The following is a 20,413-nucleotide window of genomic DNA, read 5'->3' as shown; positions in this document are numbered from 1 at the left end:
ACTCTAGACGTATCTATCCTTACTATGATAGGCATAAATTTTTCTCGTGCCTTGGATATTGGTTAACTGAGTGTCGAACTACATCCCTATGATGTAGTTCGGGTTTCAAGGTAGGAGTAAGAGTATCGGAAAGTCATGAGATGGGAGTCGTTCCTACTAAGTTATCTTTATACTGGAGAGATTCACTCTCCGGCTTTGGAAAGATCTGAGGGCAGTTCGGAACGAAGACCGCGGGAAGAAAGGCTCACGAAGACTTATGACTTAACACTCTTAATCGAGGTGTTGGGATCCGATCTAATTGTATTACTTGAAATGGGAAAAGGCGATTTACCTAACACATAGCGTGAGTAGTGTAATCACTAACTCACTAAATTGTATTATTTTATGGGTGTATTAGCGCGACAATAACGAGGAAAAGACACTTCTCGGTTTCCATGTATTGGTTCCCTCTGTCTACCTCTTATCCTTGACTGGGACCGGCGTTGGTTCTCTTCGGGTAGTTACCTAGGGTCCTCCTCTCTTGTAGACATACTGAATCTCTACTCCATCTTACTTCCAATTCTGACTCTGAGTGTCATCGCTGAATGACTGGAAATCTCGGAAGTTCAGGCGGATTTCCCACCGGTGTCCCTAAAAGGTATAGGCACTTGGTGGTTTCAATAGTCTCGTCCTAGTTCATTTATTCCCAAGTTGGAAATCTTCTCAATGAACTTCTCCTAGATCTGAATCAACTCCTATGTCGAACACTGAAGTGGATAGGGTTTTCTACAGGGTTCATGCGAGAATGGAAATGTCTAAAGAATCCTAATAGATTATTAACATTTCACTGGGTGATCCATATCGAGTCCTGCTACAATTACATAGGGTACACAAATTATATATAGCTTAGATCCGATAGGCCTTCGAATATGTGATACTACTCTATATCCACATCCCAACGAGGAAAAGGAAGTAGAGCGAAACCACACATTCTTAGTCTATGGGATCCTTATTATATATAACCTTAAGAGTATACCCTTTGTAATCGTAGGTATATCAATAAAGATCTTTTTAGTTTTTCTCACAAGGTTAGCTATTGATCCTAAAATACCCCTATGGTATTTTAATTTCTTGTTTGATTCTTAACTTCTGAATATGATTCTAGGATTAATGTGAGTCTTTTAGTATTCCAAAATACTCCCATAGTATTTTAAACTTTATGTTTGGCTCTAGCATTCCTAGTTGGTAAGTTTCAGACTTGTTGCAACGCCACCATCACTCCTAAGCACACATTCATTGAATCTAGAATAAATGTAGTTGATCAGGTTACATTTATTCTAGCTTACAATTACATAACTGCCCAGGCTTGATGGTAACGCTCAACATCCGAAGACTTTTATTCTTGTTCTTCTTGTGATACTTCGTTCAGGTGTTTAGATTCTGGATGTTCATATACATTGGTAAAATATGGTTATATTTTAAAGTATAATTCTTGGTCAGAGTATTTTATCCCTATGTATTTATAGGTTGTGTATCTTTTATGAATTGATATACTGAGCTCACTATAAACAATGCTCTGATACCAATCTGTCACACCCCAAAACCGGAACGACGGAAACGTTCTGGGGTGGATGACGTCATGTCAAGTATCACAACATATGCAGTACAGTAATCAAAGTACAACAACCATTGCATTAATAGTAGTAGTTTTACATAGGTTACATTTAATAGCAACATCAAAGTAATACAAAGAATAATGTAGATGCAACTCGGTTCTAGGCTGACTTTGCAAAAGCTCCCGGGGTGTACCTGTCTATTGCTGACCTGAGAATACTAGTTATTTTGAAAGCGAGTATCAGCATTTTATAATGATGGTGAGTCCATAAGTATTTAGTGTCATTTGTGTAAGTAAGCATTTTTATTCAAAATAACTTTATGAAAGATAGTAGTTTAGAATCTACGGTGTATTAGCGTCCTTTCCCGAAAATCCTATATTTTCTAAATAAAAGCAGTCTTCTACCAAGACCCGACAGAGTTATGTTTTAAAGAGTAATTTTCCCCGAAATACTATCATTACCAACATATGGTATTTACTTTAAAGGAATAATGAGAAAATCACAAGTAAAAATACCAGGGGAAAAATAACAAATGCCTCAGCAGTAATACTACTGACTAAGGCCAAAGAAATCATAGACTCCAGGAGAATATCAAATGAATGATACGCCTGGCTCATTCTAACAAAAGGAAGCATAGACTCCAGACAATATCAAATGAACGACACAGCTAGCAAAGTCTAAAACAAAAGGTGAATGTGAACTCGTATGTAACCATGCTGGTCGACGATAGAGTATCCGATGACCCTCTAGGTCATGCGTAGAGGTAGTGGCATTATGTCACCCATGGGCCTTACCGGCGCGAATTATAGCTAGTAGTCTGGGTGTGGGAGTGTCAGTCCCATATAGATCTATACACATCATGTTCGCTCTCCTTCCCGGAGACTCTGGTTACATGGCGATGGCGCTATGAGGCGTCGTAGAGGAAATAGTGTGTCACATTCTAAAGCAAAAGAGAGAGAGAGAGAGAGATAGAGAGAGATAGAGATAGAGATAGAGATAGAGATAAAGATAGAGATAGAGATAGAGTCTCCTAACTATTCCTATAATAGTTACTAGTGTTTCTGGTCTATGAACTGGTCGATGGAAACCTTTATGTCTATACATGTACACATGATATATAACTAATGTTTAAACGACCTTCGAATGGATAACCGATACCCACCAGACCACATCCCAACGAGGAAAAGGAAATAGTGTGAACTAGCCTTCCGAAGTCTTTTAAACATTATTTATATAACTATACAAATACAGACATGCATTTAACGAAAAGTCTATGAACGATGAATGGAAGGATGCCCTTGCTACCCAAGGGAAATGAACTGTTCGGTGGAAACCTTTATGTCTATACATGTATACATGATATACAACTAATGTTTAAACGACCTTCGGACGGATAACCGATACCCACCAGAACACATCCCAACAAGGAAAAGGAAATAGGGCGAACTAGCCTTCCTAAGTCTTTTAAACATTATTTATATAACTATACAATACAGACATGCATTTTAACGAAATAAAAACATAGAAGAAAATTTTGATGAAAACCTTGGAAAACCTGTACACATAAGAAAATTTACGACTTGATGTCAGTTTGTAAAACAAGTTTTGAAAAGCTTTGGAATCCTTTGAAAAACCTTTAATAAGAGTTGAAAGCGAGATTAGAACATCTTAAGCCGGATAAAACCGTTATCATGCAAAAATCTATTTTGCTATACAGTTATTAATCACATGTGATTTATCTAATAACTGTACAGTTCAACTTGTATTCCCCCCTACAAAAGCAGTTAAAATCATTTAAAAGGTCAATTCAGGGGTATGAACTCACCTGCTGTAAGTGGATCGGATGGAGGTGCCGGTTGGGTGCTCGATGTCAAGTAAAGACTTGAACACACTTAGTGACCTATTAACATATAATGACATATGTTTTCATAAAATTAGTAATTGTAATACTAATTAAACACGTGTAAGCATCCTAGTGTGCGGAAAACACTTTGGTCAAGTGCTAGGAGGCTATTGGGTTGCAATAAGGGAGTGTATGGCCTAGTTAGGGACTTTACTCTTCAAGAGTAAACTCTTTATAGAGTTTTGGGCCCTAAGACCATATCCCCATGAGTTTACGGCCGTAAACTCATGGGTGGTGTGTTCTTGGATGCTAAAAGGTCTTATATCACTTGTAGAATTAGGCTAGGTTCAAATCTAGGGCATTGGAAAGGGTTAAGGCTCCAAATGGACCACTTAAGGGAGTTCACGGCTGTAAACCTAGATTTTACGGCCGTAAACTCTCACTTGGTCATTTCCTTCATGAATTAAGGTCTTAAATGATAGAGTATAAAGTTCTATGCATTTTTCCAAGTCAAATGGGGAAGTTATGGCATCATTTGGCCTCATTTTGGGAGTTTACGGCCCACAGACCAATCCTTGGGGGGGGGGGGTTTACGGCCGTAAGCTCCTAGGTCCTTGGTTTCTTTGAAGTTTAAAGCCCCTACCTTAATTGTGGTTGATTCTAGACTTTTTTTCCAGGCCATAGGAGGTGTTTAAGGGCAAGTTTAACACCTTAAAAGGTGTTCACAGCCCATGAAGATGGGTTTAAGGTCCAAGAGTGTTCTTGGGCCATAAACTCATGTTTAATGTCCATATGATAAGGTTTTGGTGTTCTAAGCTCATATGTGCAAGTCCACAAGTCATATCTAAGCCCTAGGAGTGATTTAGAAGGGTTTTGGGGCTTCAAAACCCCACTTATGGTTGTTTACGGTCCAAGAGTGTTCTTGGGCTGTAAACACATGATTTGGCCCCTATTGGATGTCTTAAACACGAATTTGCATGTTAAATGAGCTAAACAACAAGTTAGGGTAGATCACTTACTAGTTTGGGGCTTGAAAGAGGCGGTTTTTGGATCGAAAGCAACTTGTAGAGAAAGAGAGTAGAGAGAGAGAGTGAAAAGGGTGTAAATGAGGTTTTACTTACCCTTATATAGGGGTTTGAGTTGGTGGCTCGATGGAAATCTACCCGATACTGACGTTAAACGGGGCTTTAGGTCGCACTCGATTAAATGGTCGTAATTTGACTTGGTTGTAACTAAAATTTTTCAAGGGAATATTAAGGGTGTTTCTAATTTGTTCCAACCCTTACGAAGTCATAATAAAGTCCCTATTTAGTTAACCTAATCCAAAAGGTTAACGGACGATTAATTAAGCGGGTTTTATTAACGGATGATGAGGTTGAAAAAATGACGGGATAAATTTCGGGTTGTCACATGGTTCGATGATCAGATTTGTGAGCTGCTGCTTAAGAGTTATGATAGATTGCTTAGGAATAGATAAAAACATAGTTTTCACTTGTATTTGCATTGTAAGGACAAGTTTTCCACACTTTTATAAATAAGGAAAAGTTTTTTGATTGTTATCTTATTTTAAATTTCCTTACAATGGCATCTGTGAAAAATTGTTACTTATATGTTTCCATTGATAGCAATATTGGAAAATGGATTTGATTCTTTGATTTGTGGTAGTGTCATAATTTACCAAATAAGGAAAGATTATCATCACCCAAGTTTCACCTAGATAGAAACTTGGAATCATGAAACTTGTATTGAGTGATGAATGAGAACCTTCATCTTTGGAAAATTAAAACTAACTCCTTGTTCAAATGTACACGTGAGTCAAGTGAAGGACTAGGGGATCGGGTACACTTGGCTGTGCGTTGTTCAGGTCCACCACAAAGAATGATAAGGCTATTCGTTATGATTTACTACAAGTTTATTAAACATGCTTATACTTACAAGATTAAGTGCAATTCTGAATCATTGGAAAAGTTTCCATGTAAGCACAACGAATAAGAAGAATCAAATTAAGCAGAAAGATAAAAGTTTCTCCAATCTGAAAGGATGGGAGAGTACTTTAGTATTGTGTTTTATGATCATCTTAATGATTATGTAAACCATATCACAATTGATCCTCTAAGGTCATCTTAGTGCATTTCTATGGCTAAGAAATGGAATCGTGAATTGTTGGACTGGTTAAATAAAAAAAAGGTGAACCATACTTCGTTCCAAACCGAGTCTTAGAGTAACATCCAGGATCAAGCCTTGAGTGACATAATATTCAGAAAGCTTTATAACACTTATCAAATGTAGAGTAAAATGTTTTCTACTCTTGCACTTTTGAAATTGGTAAGTTGTGATCTTTTGGATAAAACAAAGACCAAATAAGACCAATTGTGTGAAGTTTTTTTCTTGATAAGAAACCGCACTTACTCTTGAATATTTGAGAATCTTATATGTCAAGAGGGTAGTGGGAGTCTTAAAGATCTTGAAAAAGTTTCAAGAACTAATCAAGAATAAAACCTATTGTTTATCACTAGCACACGACTTGAGGTTTGCAACCTATCATGTTGACATATTCTTGTTTTTGTGCCCATTCTAGTTAAAATTTGACTATGCATGTGAGTTCTATGAGTTCTCAATTGTTTGCATAAGGAAAAGCACCTGGATCAATGAAAATTTCATTGATCACTATGGGTGAGCTGCTTAACAACTTGGAAGACATGGTAGGCCCTTGTGCTACTAAGTGGCAGGAAATTAAGATTGAACAAGTTTAGTCCATATGAGTTTGGAGTTGTCACAAACCTTGTCTTATGATTATGGTTTGACAAATTCACATGGATAGGAACACATACACCATAAAATCGAAGTGTCATAAGGTTTCTCTCCAATTCATGAAAATGATTGTGAGGAAACGCTTTCACTAAGTAGATTTTAAGGAAATAGCAATTGTGATATTTGCATTCTCAAATTCGATTATGATTACGACATCCCTCTTCATAGTTCGAATTGTGAGAAATGGAAAAAGGTCTAAACATTTGAGACTTATTACTGTAAGTTCTTAAATTGTTTAGACACACATGTGAGTTATCTATGGAAAGGTGTATGAGTTTGAGAAGCCTAGATAAATTCTTATCGAAGCATCTCATATCAGAAATTTGAACTTTGGTAAGAAAGTCAATGAAGTATTGATTTCTAGAAGTCCAGCTGATTTCTGGGTACATGTCAAAGCTAGTGGGAGCATAAGTATTATGCTAACAGAAAAATAATTATTATGCTAGTGGGAGCATAATCAATTATGGTGAATGTTACAAGTTAGCAATGTTAATTATAGAAAACAAAAGTTTCAATTCACAAAGTTGCAGGGTTTGAAAAGTTGTTTTCCTATAACTAGGGGAGGGGAAATTGTACTTCATTTCAATTCTAAAAGCTTAGATTGAGATTTTAATCAGGTTTAGTCAAATATATATGAATGCTATGTTGGAATGGTTCATCATATGGAAATTCTATATATGGAAATAACAATTGCGTTCTCAAAATTCGATTATGATTACGACATCCCTTTTCATAGTCAGAATTATGAGAACATGGCAAAAAAAATCTATAGCAAAAGATTGGTCAAGTATCATGCCTTTATGTGAGACATCATGAATCGTGTTCCATATGCTTCGGGTATAGGATCGATTACATGTGGTATAGTACTCATCCGTTCAAAATTTTCCAAAAATACCTAGGGCATTAAGATGGGAAAGGACTAGAACTGGATATGACTAAAGTGGTTAAACAATTGTTAAAGGACAATCTAAGGTTCGCCAAGGATTGGTCACTTAAGGACAGTTGGAAGTATATTAATGGATACACCGTATCGACATTATTATGAATAGAAAGGATTCTATTAAAAATGAGTTGTCATATGGAAAATATGGAAATGTTTCCATAATGGGAGTTGGATATTAAGAATCTGTGGTTACAAAAATTTTATGCAAGAAGGACGTTTAAAGGAATGTAATTTGAATTTGAGACTTTGCTTCCATGGAAATGTCTTATAACAATCTCCAAAGGAATACTTTGTAGTATCATTGGTCAAGTCTCTGTTATTTTTGGTACCTAGACATTACAAAGGAATCATTGCATGATAGTTTAGAATCTAACACATTTTGACAGTGACAAGAATTTAGAATTCTTACACTACTGATAAAGATTTTGAATTGTGAAATGAGTTTCGTTGAAGATGTGTTCAATTGATCTATATAACAAAGTAAAGACCATAGACAAACATAGTGTGCATGCTTAGAGCATGGCATAACTATTGTTTAGACAAACATGGTGTGCATGGCATTAACTATTGTTTTAATTCAAGTGTTAAGTTTATTATTCGAAACATTATACAATGAATAATGAGTAATCAGTATGACTCAAAAGCTTTGGGGCCATATAGGACTAGTATTATTCTTGTCTTTCACTTTGCATGTATTGACTTCCCGAATAACTTGGTCATTCAAACCATCCACATTTGATCATACTTTGGAAGTAAGTATTGAGGCAAGACTGTCATGAATGGGTCTGTAGTTTGTCTAAAGGCATTTAGACATAGCACAAGTTTGCTTGTAGTGTTCATGAGTATTCTTGGAATAAGATTCGAGTATTGGATTAAACCCACGCTCATTTGGATCACTTCATGGATTTTATCACGAGTTTTCATGAGACAATAATATCTTATATTCTTCAAATGGAGAGATATGAGTTGCAGTCTACAAGTCGGTTGCACATTGATGATATGTAAACGCACCGGTAACTCAGTGTTATAAAACATATCATTGTGTGTGATTTGATGAGTAGATAGATCAAGCATATGAGTCGAAGTTTATCCATTCCTTTTACTCTTGGAGGGATAAAAGCGATATCTGTGGGCCCCACGATGATTTAGTGATGACACCCCTAAGTGCTTGGCGAAGCCTGGACTGATTTTATTTGTTCAATTAGTCGGTCGTCATAAATCGGAAATCGGGAAACAATAGATGGGTAGAGAGAATGATTATAATCCATGTCTCAATCCATATGATATCAAGAATAGAGTAATATATGATCCTTTATCTAATGGGCACGTCATTGAATAGGACAGAGTTTGACAATGGCTTTTAAGAGCTACGATTGCTAGTCGGGTTGCGGAGTCGTACATGCAATTATAGTTATTAGACTTATCCAAGTGGGAGACTGTTGGATAAGGTGTCTAAGTCCATAACTATATTTGGTATGTACATAACCCGAGAGTAGCATGGTCCATTTGGGTTGCATATCATCAGGAAAATTTGATAGGATGATACTTGAGAGAGAGGTTATTTATGAATTATTAATATATTATAAGTTCTAATATATTAATATGAAATCATATGATTTAATTAGTATTGAACAAGAATTAATTTGGAATTAATTATGTGATCAAAAGAGACTAATTAAATCAATGGGGACTGAATGTGTAAATTAGTTATATATATAGTTTGGGCTTATGATACATGATGAACTAAGTTTATGGTGGAGCCCATAAAGAGTTAGCCGACTTGATTGATGGATAATAATCCCAAGGGTATGCATTAGGGTTTATCATAATCCTGGACTATATATATGATAGTCCATTGCTAAAATCGGCGAATGCAAGTGTTCCTGGAGGGCCATAGCCGGCTTTGGTGTGTAGCACATTCTCTCAAGTTCATCCCTTTTCCAAAGGTGTGTTGTGATTCCATTTGAGGCATTCATACTATTGGTGCTAACTTCTTAAAGGCCATAACTACAAGCTACTACAAAGAGGTATGTCATCTAACTCGTTTCTATGTTGATTATGTCAAATGCATGCTGGTTGTAGGCTTAATGTATTGGAAATAATATTGCATGTATAATTAGTGAAAACATAGATCCAAGGCATTTAGGGTTGTATGTATACCATAGGATGTTGTAGTATATGAAAACCCATCACTATGGATTATAGGTCATTAGAATAATAGATATTTGTTAGGCTTGTACTATTTCTCTTTATGCTTATGTATTTTATTGACAATGACATCCGAAGGTTTTTAATATAATTAAAATATATTTCTTCGGAAATGCTTTAATAATATCTTTATCATATTTTTGGGAACAAATTCCACAACATATTTCTTCAAAAGGATACTTTGATTTTTAAATAACGCATAAAGAAATCGGTCTTTTCTGGCCGTGAAATTGAGGATGTCATAGTTGGTATCATAACATTAGTTAAGCAAACTAGGAATTTGTAGGATTTCTAGACTTAAAGTTAGAATGCTAAGTGAAGACTATGAGATGAGTGTCTGCTATATTTAGGAAATATATAGACACGGGCACTAGTTTATTTTAGGAAAGATGCCTAAATTGCTTTTATGTGTTAAATGACTCATACATTATATGCATTATATGTTATTATTTGAACGGGTCTATGGTCTTTTGCCAACTGGATTTGGAAACCTTATGTGTTTAGATTTCTAAACGTTCGACGACAGTGTTATAATATGCATATAACTTTTCGGAGAGACAAGGAGGATTTAAACGTGTATCATAAATAAATATCTAAGTTCACCTACTTTGGCATATAGATCGACATGGGGAGAAACCGAAGCAGATTCAGAAACACTAATGGAAATTGCCAACCTGAACCATGAGTGATTGTGCGTGCACCTGAGGTAGCAACTGCACCCAAACCAATCACGTTGTAGGAGTACAAGCGATGATGAAAATGATGTTGGATTGTCAGATGGAAGATACAAGGCATCTACTTCAAAAAAATAGGGATGAACCTATTGTACCCATTATAAAACCTGAGATGAACATTGAACAGTCAGAGGAAGGAAATTACAGTCGTACTGTGAGTCAGGTTAAACCCCGAGTGGTAAGGAGGAACGACACAGAAAAAGAGATTGAAAGGGATGGGCGTATGTATAAGAACTTCTTGGGTGCCAAACCACCAATCCAGTAGAGATTATGGACTGCATCTCTGAGATGGAAATGATATTTGAAAGCTACAACTGCAGTGACAAGCAGAAAACCGTCTTTGCAATCAGACAACTAAAGACAGGAGTTTTAAGTCGGTGGGAGTTATTGGAAGATACAATTCCACGAAGAGAAGCCCTGAGGATGTCTCGAGAAGCATTCATGGAGCAGTTGAAATTGCAGTACTGCTTGGAAGTAGATCTGATAGACCTAAACAATGAGTTTCATAACCTAAAGAAACGGAAGATGAGTGTTGATGATAGTGACACTGCATCCACCGAGAGGATGAAGTTATTCCCCTACTTGGTGCCTACTAAACTCTCCAAGATAGAGAAGTTTGCTAACAGATTGCCATCGGACTTTGGCCAAACAGTCAAAATGGCAACCACTTTGAAGATAGCTGTTAGAGCAGCTAAGAATGTTAAGACCCAATTAAGGGAGAAGGGTGTAGAGAGAGCTAAGGTAAGAGAGAAAAGGAAGTTTGATGGATCCTCAAGTTCCAACAAGAAAAGAAAATTCTCGAAGTCTAGTTTTAAGAAGTTTGGAGGAAGAGGAGGTGAATCAAGATGGTGTGATAAGTGAAAAAAGAAACACTTTGGGAAATGTGGCGAGGAGGTGACATGTTTTAAGTGCGGGAATATTGGGCATTACACCAATCGGTGCATATCCAACAAGAGGATGTGTTATGGAGGCAATGAAGAAGGGCATATTTCTAAGGACTACGAAAAGAAGAAAGAGGTAGCAAGGCCAAATGTTCCACCAAGGCCAAAGGAAAGAGCATTCCAGATGACCCTGGAAGCTGAAAGGGATGAAGAAAATGTCGCTTCAGGTACCTTTATTGTAAACGGATTGAATGCCAATATATTGTTTGACTCTGGAGCAAATACTCCTATATATCGCATAAATTTGGTGGAAGACTAGCATTGCCTATAGATAAACTTGATAATGCTCTAGTTGTAGAAGTTGCCAGTGGCGAATTCATACATGTTAGCAATTGCATTAAAAACATCATCATCAACTTGAACGGGAATAAATTCCATGAGGAACTGTTACCCATTAAGTTGAACGTATTCGACATCATATTAGGAATATATTGGCTTAGTGTGAACGATGACGAGATACTTTGCAGGAAGAAGATGGTGAGAGTAAACCCAGCTGAAAAAGAGTCGTTTATGGTATACGGGGACAAATGTAGAGTGAATTCTGGAATCATTTCCATGATGAAAGCCAAAAAAAGTTTGTTTAAAGGATGCACATCATACTTGGAATTTGTGATCGATGCAAAGAAGGAGAAGAAGGAGATAAAAAGAATACCAGTGGTGTGCGACTATCTGGAAGTCTTTCCTAAAGATGTTCCTAGATTTCCCCCTGATAGAGAAGTAGAGTTTCGAATAGACTTGTTGCCAAGATCGACACCAATAGCGAAATCACCATACCGATTAGCACCAACAGAGATGAAGGAGTTTATGATGCAACTTCAAGAGTTCTTGGACAACGGTTTCATTAGAACTAGTTCATCACCGTTGGGAGCTCCGATGTTATTTGTTAAAAAGAAGGATGGGAGCATGAGGATGTGCATAGACGATAGAGAGCTGAACAAGGCAACGGTAAAGAACAAGTATCCATTGCCATGGATTGACGACCTGTTCGATCAGCTGCAAGGTTCAAGATATTTCTCAAAGATCGATCCCAGGTCAGGATATCATCAACTAAAGGTGAGAGAACAAGATATCGAGAAGACCGCATTCAGAACAAGATACGAACACTACGAGTTCTTGTTTATGTCATTTGGACAAACCAACGCTCCAACAACATTTATGGATTTTATAAACATCGTTTGTAAACCATTCCTTGATAAATCCGTAATAGTGATCATAGATGACATTCTAATTTACTCAAAGATCCAACAGGAGCATTGAAAGAACCTGTAAGAAGTATTAGAAGTTTTGAAGAAGGAGAAGTTGTATGCAAAGTTCTCCAAATGTGATTTTTGGATTCGGGAAGTCCAATTATTGGATCACGTGGTTAACCAAGAGGGAATAATGGTTGAAACAACAAAGATTGAAGTTGTGATGAAATGGGAACGACCAAAAATTCCCACTAAGATTCGAAGCTTTCTGGGATTAGCTGGATATTACCGAAGGTTTATCCAAGACTTTTCTTTGATAGTTGCTCCATTAACAACGTTGACCCATAAAGGAGCTACATATACATGGAGCGAGAAACATGAAGAAGCATTTGAGAAATTAAAGAAGAAGTTGTGTGAAGCACTGATTCTTTCTTTACCTGACGGAGTTGAGGACTTCACAGTCTATAGCGATGCATCTGGAGTTGGTTTAGGTTGTGTTCTGACACAGAGAGATAAAGTGATAGCATATGCATATCGACAATTGAAAGAGCACGAAAAGAACTACCCCACTCAGGATTTGGAGTTAGCAGTGGTAGTATTCGCATTAAAGATATGGAGGCATTATCTTTATGGCACAAAGTGAAAACTCTTCACTGATCATAAAAGTCTCCAGTATCTCTTTGATCAAAAGGAATTGAATATTAGGAAACGACGATGGCTAGAGTTGCTCAAGGATTACAACTGTGAGATAATTTACCACCTGTTGGATTACGGTCTAAGTCCATAACTATAATTGGTATGTACTTGACCCGATTTGGCATGGTCCATTTGGGTTGCATGGCATCGGAACAATTGGATAGACAAAATGAGAAAAATGATACTTATGATCTATATTAATATATTATAAGTTCTAATATATTAATATGGAATCATGTTATCTAATTAGTATTGATCAAGAATTAATTTAGTGATAAAAAAGGAACCAATTAAATACGGACTCTTATATATACAGGATGGGCCAAGTTCATTTAGGTTGGGCTAAGCGTTCATGGATAGTCCATGGAGTGTTTAACCCATGGATCCTATGGAAATGAAAGGTCATGGGTATTAGGGTTTACATGAATGTAACCCTAATCCTTCACACTATATAAAGAGGTCTCTAGTTCATGAAATGGGCACTAGTGTATAGTATACAAGAGGGCAAATCCGATTTCATAAGAGTGAACTTAAATATTCTTCTTCTCAAGTTATTCCAAGGGTCTTTGGTGTTGTGTGAACCATTTGAGGTGCAACACTTGGGGCACTAAGCTCTTAAAGATTCAAGACTTAAAGCTCCATAAAAAAGGTATGTCATTCTACTAGATTCTTGTATTATATATACTTCATATTGTGCTAGTTAGGATGAAACCTTGGAATATGGAATATTTGCATGTATAACAGAGAAAACATAGATCCAAGGTTTATAGGGTTGCATGTACACCATAGGAGTGTTAGAATGCTCAAAACCCATTAGTGGTATCAGAGCCTAGGCTTGTTTTCAATTATGCTTGATGCAATTTGCTGAAAAAAGGTGGAAAAATCAAATTTTTTGATGCCTGGACAAGGGACTCGACGAGTCCATGTGCAAATTCATCCAACTCGTCGAGTTGCACCCCCTGACAACATATATTCGATTTTTTGGCTGGAATTGGACTACGAACATTACCCTAAGCCGTTTTTGAACTTGTAAACCTGTTTTTGATGTGGTAATGTTCACGCTAATCCAATTTCAAAGATAATTATCAATAGATTCATGTTTTGTATTAGTTTAATGGTTAGGCTAATTTCATGAAAATTGGTTGATTTGAATTATCTTGTTCTTATGAGTTAGTTTAGATTAATAGAAAATCATGTGATAATCTGTATTCGATCCAAATTGATCTAAATGTTGTTCATAATATGTGTTTTTGTAACTTGTCCTCAAGTTGTATGAAAAGTCACATTTATAATTTTTAAAACTCATAAGATTTTCATAAGTTATAAAAAATGAAGAGTCTCGTTTTTAAACGTTTTAAAGTCTTCCATAACTTGTCCTCAAGTTATGGAACTTGAAGAGTTTTTCCATTAAAACTACTTTAAAATCATAAGTTATGGAATTGAAAAAGTTTTTTGAATTGTTCAAAACATGCCCTCAAGTTTTGGAATTTGTAAAGTTCCCCCTCATGAATACTTTAATCCTTAGAATTTTAAAAGTTAAAATTCAACCCTTATACTATTATAATATTAATAGTTAATAGTTATATATATGTATAAGAACAAAGTCAGTCTTACCTTTAGTTGGCCTCGTTCACGAAGCCGGTGTATAAGGGGGTATAAGGTTACTACCTATAAAATGGCAGTTTAATGGGTGTCCACTGTCACCCACCGCTTCCTTGACTGGTGGAAGGTCGTTAGCCGAACGAGTTTGACAAGACTCTAATTTTCCCTTCATTATAAGTATAATGATAAATATAAAGTAACTACACCTTTTATAAATTCTCAATCTTAGTTACTTTTGGAAAATGTAAATTTGGTGCTAACCAATGAAATTGCACTTTGCACCTTGCTTAAGTCGTTAGTGGAGCATGTGTGGTTAACCGACACACTAACTTGGATTTAACAAGGTTGGCAAAGGGTGGCTTAAGGTTTATCATAGATCGGTGGAGCGTGTGTGGTTAACCGACACATCGATTAGGTGATAAAAATTAAGAGTACCAAGTATATTTGCATGGTTATTAACACCTTGTTTTGTGATCCTCGGCATCCCAGTCACAAAACTTGAGAGGGCACAATCGAGATTGAAACATGCCATTGAAAAGTTAAATTAATCTCAAAGATCTAGGAGTTTCAAATCCAGTTAAAACCTAATAAATTATTTCATTTTTCATAGTGAAAATTGGTGAATCATCATTCACATACCTTCAAATATTTTGTGGCTTGGATTATGGCATCCCTCTTTCAAGTTATAAAATATTGTGTTGGGTCCTAGCCTTAATATTTCAGATTGGGTGTTCTATTAAGGACTTAAATCAATAAACTTGAATTTCTCCCATTGTAGATGTCTGGTTCAGAAAATTATGATCTTCCTAAATCTCTCGGAACAAGAGTTCCTAATGAAGACGATGTCCTGTGATTGGATCATGAAAATCATACTTCTCTTCCTCCACCTCCTCCAATTATTCTCCCTGACCCACAAGCTCAATGGCTTGAAAATTTCAAGATCACTCAAGCCCTACTTGCAATGAAACATAAAGATGGAAGACATGTGTGAACTCATGTCTTAGAGATGAAGTCACACATTGACAGGTTGAGAATATTGGGTGTCGTCCCAAGGAAGCTGGCTATTGACTGGGTCCTTCAGTCACTTCCTGAGTCGTATAGTGAGTTCATTAAGGACTACTATATGACAGATCACGACATGAACCTTATTGATCTTTCTTATTTACTTGTTGTTGCTGAATCAGAAATGTTTTGGCGCACTGGAAAAGTAAATTTGGGTGGAAGATCTACTTCTCAAACTTCCATGGACATTGACAATGGAAACATTAGAAGTCCAGAAAAGCTTTCTCTTCCCAATGGAAAGGGATCGGCCTTGGTCAACCTGGTTGACCAATAGGTAAAGTGAAAGGCTAAGTCTGTGACAGTCCCATGTACCATTCCCAAAGAGTCTGTATGTTTTTACTGTCAAGAGAAGGGGCATTGGTTACGAAGCTGCCCTAACTACCTGAAAGATCTGAGAGAAGGAAGAATCAAAAAGTATGACTCTGTTTCAGGTAAGTCCGCTATCTAACTCTGTTAAGTTCCTAATTGTTGATTCTTAATACATGATGTGACTAGGTTGCATTTTGATGTTTGACAGGATCAAGCAAAGGGGAGGAAGCTTACAAGAAGAGTATGTTGAATCTTATCGCGAAGATGGATTTCAACCGCATGGTTCTAAGATTGGATTTTTGAGCTACTGCTTAGGAGTTATGATAAATTGCTAGGAAATATGTAATATCATAGTTTTCGTTTAAAGGTGCATTGTAACAAAAAAGTTTTTTCCGCATTTTATAAATAAATACAATTTGTTTTTGTTTTATTTTATATCTCCTTGCAATGACATTTATGGAAAATTGATGTTTGTATGTTTCTAGCAATAATGGAAATACGAATTTGATTCTTTCATTTGTGGTAGTGTCTAAATTTACCAAATAAGGAAAGATTCTCATCTCCCAAGTTGCAATTGAACAGAAACTTGGAATCATGCAAGTTGTATTGTATGATGAATGAGAATTTTCATCTTTGGAAAATTAAGACTAATTCTTTGTTCACATGTATATGTGAGTCAAGTGAAGGACTAAGGGATCGAGTACACATTCTTGTGCACTGGTCAAGTCCACGACAAAGATTGATAAGACTATTTGTCATGATTTACTAAAGTTTAGTAAATACGGTTATACTTACAAGTTTAAGTATAATTCTGAAACATTAGAAAAGTTTCGATGTATGGCAAAACGAATGAGAAGAATCAAATTAGGCAGAAAGATAAAAGCTTCTCAAATCTTATAAGATGGGCGAGTACTTTAGTATCATGTTTTGTGATCATCTTAATGATTAAGAAACCATATCACAATTGGTTCTCTAAGGACACCTTAGTGCATTCCTATGGCTAAGAAGAGGAATCATGAATTGTTGAAATGGTTAAGTCAAGAAGATGAGTCATACTTCGTTCCAAACAATTATTAGAGTCATACTCCAAGATTGTAACTTGAGTGACATATCTTAAAGAAGGTTTATAACACTTGTCAAATGTAGAGTAAAAGATTTTCTACTCTTGTACATTTGAAATTGGTAAGTTGTGATGTTTTGGATAAAACAAAGACTAACTAAGGAAAATTGTGTGAAGTGTTTGTCTTGATAAAGAATCCGCACTATCTATTGAATATTTGTTTGTCAAGGAATGGTTCTTGGCAAGAGAGTCTTATATGCCAAGAGGACAGTGGGAGTCTAAAAGATCCTGAAAAAGTTTGAAGAACTAATCAAGAATAAAACTTGTTGTTTATCAGTAGCACACGACTTGAGGTTTATAGCCTATCGTGGTGACATATTCTCTTTTCCTTGCCTATTCTAGTTAAAGTTGACTATGCATCTTAGCTACAAGTTCTCAATTGTTTGCATAACAACCTGGAAGCAATGGTAGGCCTTGTGCTACCAAGTGGCAATAAATTAAGATTACACAAGTCCAGTCCATATGAGTTTGGGTTTGTTACTAACCTTGTCTTGTGATTATGGTTTCGATAAATTCACATGGATAGGAACACATACACCATAAAATCTAAGTGTCATAAGGTTTCTCTCTGATTCATGAAAATGATGGTGAGGAAACGCTTTCACTAAGTAGGCTTTAAGTAGATATCAATTGTGATATTTGCATTCTCAAATTCGTTAGTGGAGCGTGTGTGGTTAATCGGCACACTAACATGGATTTGTGAGAAATGACAAAGGACTAAACAATTGAGACTATGATTACGACATCCCTTTTCATAGGTGTAAGATTGTTTAGACACACATGTGAGCTATGTAAGGAAAGGTGTATGATTTTGATAAAGTTTTATCAAAGCATCTCTTATCAGAAATCTGAACTTTGGTAAGAAAATCAATTAAGTATTGATTTCTAGAAGTCCAGCTCATTTCTGAGTACATGTCAAAGCTAGTGAGAGCATAAGTGTTATGCTAATAATTATCATGTTAGTGTGAGCATGATAATTATAATAAGTATTGCAAGTTAGCAATGTTAATTATAGAAAACAAAAGTTTCAATTGGGAAAATTTGTTTTGCTATAATTAAGGGAGAGGAAATTATACTTCATTTCAATTCTAAAAGCTTAGATTGAGATTTTAATGATCTTTAGTAAAGGATATATATATATATATATATATATATATATATATATATATATATATATATATATATATATATATATATATATATGAATTTTATGTTGGAACGGTTCAACTTAAGGAAATTCTATATATATTGCGTTCTCAAAATTCGATGATTACGGCATCCCTCTTCATTGTCGGATTATAAAAACATGGAAAATTAAAAATATTGTAGCAAAAGACTGATCTAGGATCATGTCTTTATGTGAGACATCATGAATCGTGTCCCATATGCTTCGGATATAGGATTGATTACATGTGCTATAATATTTTTGCTTTCTAATTTTTTTGAATGCCTAGGGCATTAAGATGGATAAAGGTCTGGAATTGGATATGACTAAAATTGATTAAAAAGTTGTCGAGGACAATCTAAGGTTTACCAAAGATTGGTTGCTTAAGGACAGTTGGAAGTATGGTGTAAATTTTTGGAAAGGACCATATTGACATATTCTGAAAAGAGGCGGCTCTTGTTCAGAAGTGATAGTCAAAATGGGAATGTGGAAATGTATCCATAGGTGGAAGTTATTCAATCTGTGTAAGATTAGAAAACTTAATGCAAGAAGGATGTTCAAAGGAATGTACTTTGAATATGAGACTTCATTTCCATGGAATTGATCTCCATTGGACTACTCTGTAATGTCCGTTGACAAGTCTTTGTGACTTTGTGCATAATCATTATAAGAGGATCATTGCATATAAGTTTAGAATCTAACAGATTTCGGTAAATGGCAGGAATTAGGAATTCTTACATTTACGGTAAGGTTTTGGGATTGTGAAATGAGAATCATTGGAATTATGTTAAATTAATCTATTCTACAAAGTAAGGATCATAGACAAACATAGTGTGCATACTTGGGGTATGGCATAACTATAGTTTGGATAAACATAGTGTGCATGCTTAGAGCATGTCATGACTATTGATTTGATTCAAGTATAAAGTTGATTATTTGAAACATTATGCAATGAATAATGTGTAATCAATATGGTGATAAATAAAAGGTGTTTTGTTTATATTCATAAGTTCTGAGACCATATTGGATTCGATTATTCTTGCGTTTCACTTTGCATGTTTTGACTTCCCGAATAACTAGGTTATTCAAACTATCCACAGTCGATCATACTTTGGAAGTAGGTATTGAGGCAAGACTGTCATGAAGGGTCTGTAGTTTGTCTGGGACAAAGTGGCTGCAGTGTTCATGAGTGCTCCTGGAATGAGATTCGAGTATTCGATTCAACCCACGCTCATTTGAATCACTTCATGGATTTTATCATGTTTGAATCACGAGACGATAATATCTTATATTCTTAAAACCTAGAAATATGAGTTGTTGACTATGATTTGGTTATACATTGATTGTACGAAAATGCATTGGTAACTCGATGTTATAAAATGTGCCTTTGTGTATGATTCAACAAGTGGTTAGTACAAGCATATGAGTCAAAGTTTATCCATTCCTTTTACCCTTAGAGGGATAAAAGCGATATATATGGCCCCCTCCGATGATTTACTGATGACACCCCTAAGTGCTTGGCCAAGCTTGGACTAATTTGATTTGTTCAATTAGTCAATCATCATAAATCAGAAATCGGGAAACAAAAAATGGACAGAGAGAATGATTATAATCCATGTCTCAGTCCATATGATATTTAGAATGGAGGAATATATGATCCCTTGTCTAATAGACAAGTCATTTGACTAGGTCAGAGTTTGGCAGCGGCTTTAAGAGCTATAATTGCTAGTCAGAATCTTGGAGTCATTCTTGAATAATAGTTTTACACTTATCCAAGTGGGAGACTGTTGGATTAGATGTCTAAGCCCAAAACTATTATTGGTATGTACTCGACCCAAGAGTAGCATGGTCTATTTGGGTTGCACTTCACCAGAACAATTTTAATGGATAGTCTTTTGAGAATAGTATGTCTATGGTTTATTAATATATTATAAGTTGTATTATATTAATATAAAATCATATTATTTAATTAGTATTGATCAAGAATTAATTTAGTGATCAAAAGGAACTAATTAAATATGGACTCTTATATATATAGCATGGGCCAGGTTCATTAAGGTTGGTCTAAGCTTGCATGGATAGTCCATGGAGTTTTTAACCCATGGATCCTATGGAAATGAAAGGTCATGTGTAATGCCCGCAGATCCGGATTAGTTAATTTAGAGGCAATAGGGTTCGAAAACGAAATTTCGACAAA

At 35.7% G+C, this 20,413-nt stretch overlaps 1 protein-coding gene across 1 annotated transcript; it reads left to right on the top strand.

Moving 5' to 3' along the window:
- Positions 1-10,422: 10,422 nt before the first annotated feature.
- Positions 10,423-16,234, top strand: LOC111911959 (uncharacterized). The gene is made up of 4 exons (XM_023907724.1): positions 10,423-10,875; positions 11,029-11,242; positions 11,368-11,649; positions 16,140-16,234. The coding sequence occupies exons 1-4, from the start codon at positions 10,423-10,425 to the stop codon at positions 16,232-16,234; spliced, it is 1,044 nt and encodes a 347-aa protein (XP_023763492.1).
- Positions 16,235-20,413: the final 4,179 nt, after the last annotated feature.

Source organism: Lactuca sativa, chromosome 4 (genome assembly GCF_002870075.4).
Source record: "Lactuca sativa cultivar Salinas chromosome 4, Lsat_Salinas_v11, whole genome shotgun sequence".
In the NCBI taxonomy this organism is placed as follows: domain Eukaryota; kingdom Viridiplantae; phylum Streptophyta; class Magnoliopsida; order Asterales; family Asteraceae; genus Lactuca; species Lactuca sativa.
Note: the sequence above shows the minus strand (reverse complement) of the source record. Positions and strands in the feature narration are given on the sequence as shown.

Excerpts from the sequence above, each read along its gene's own strand:
- LOC111911959 (XM_023907724.1), top strand. The coding sequence starts at position 10,423 with ATGGAAATGATATTTGAAAGCTACAACTGCAGTGACAAGCAGAAAACC. Across the intron at positions 11,243-11,367 it reads TGAAGAAAATGTCGCTTCAG|TTGTAGAAGTTGCCAGTGGC; the intron begins GTACCTTTATTG and ends ATAATGCTCTAG. Across the intron at positions 11,650-16,139 it reads CATGATGAAAGCCAAAAAAA|GATCAAGCAAAGGGGAGGAA; the intron begins GTTTGTTTAAAG and ends GATGTTTGACAG.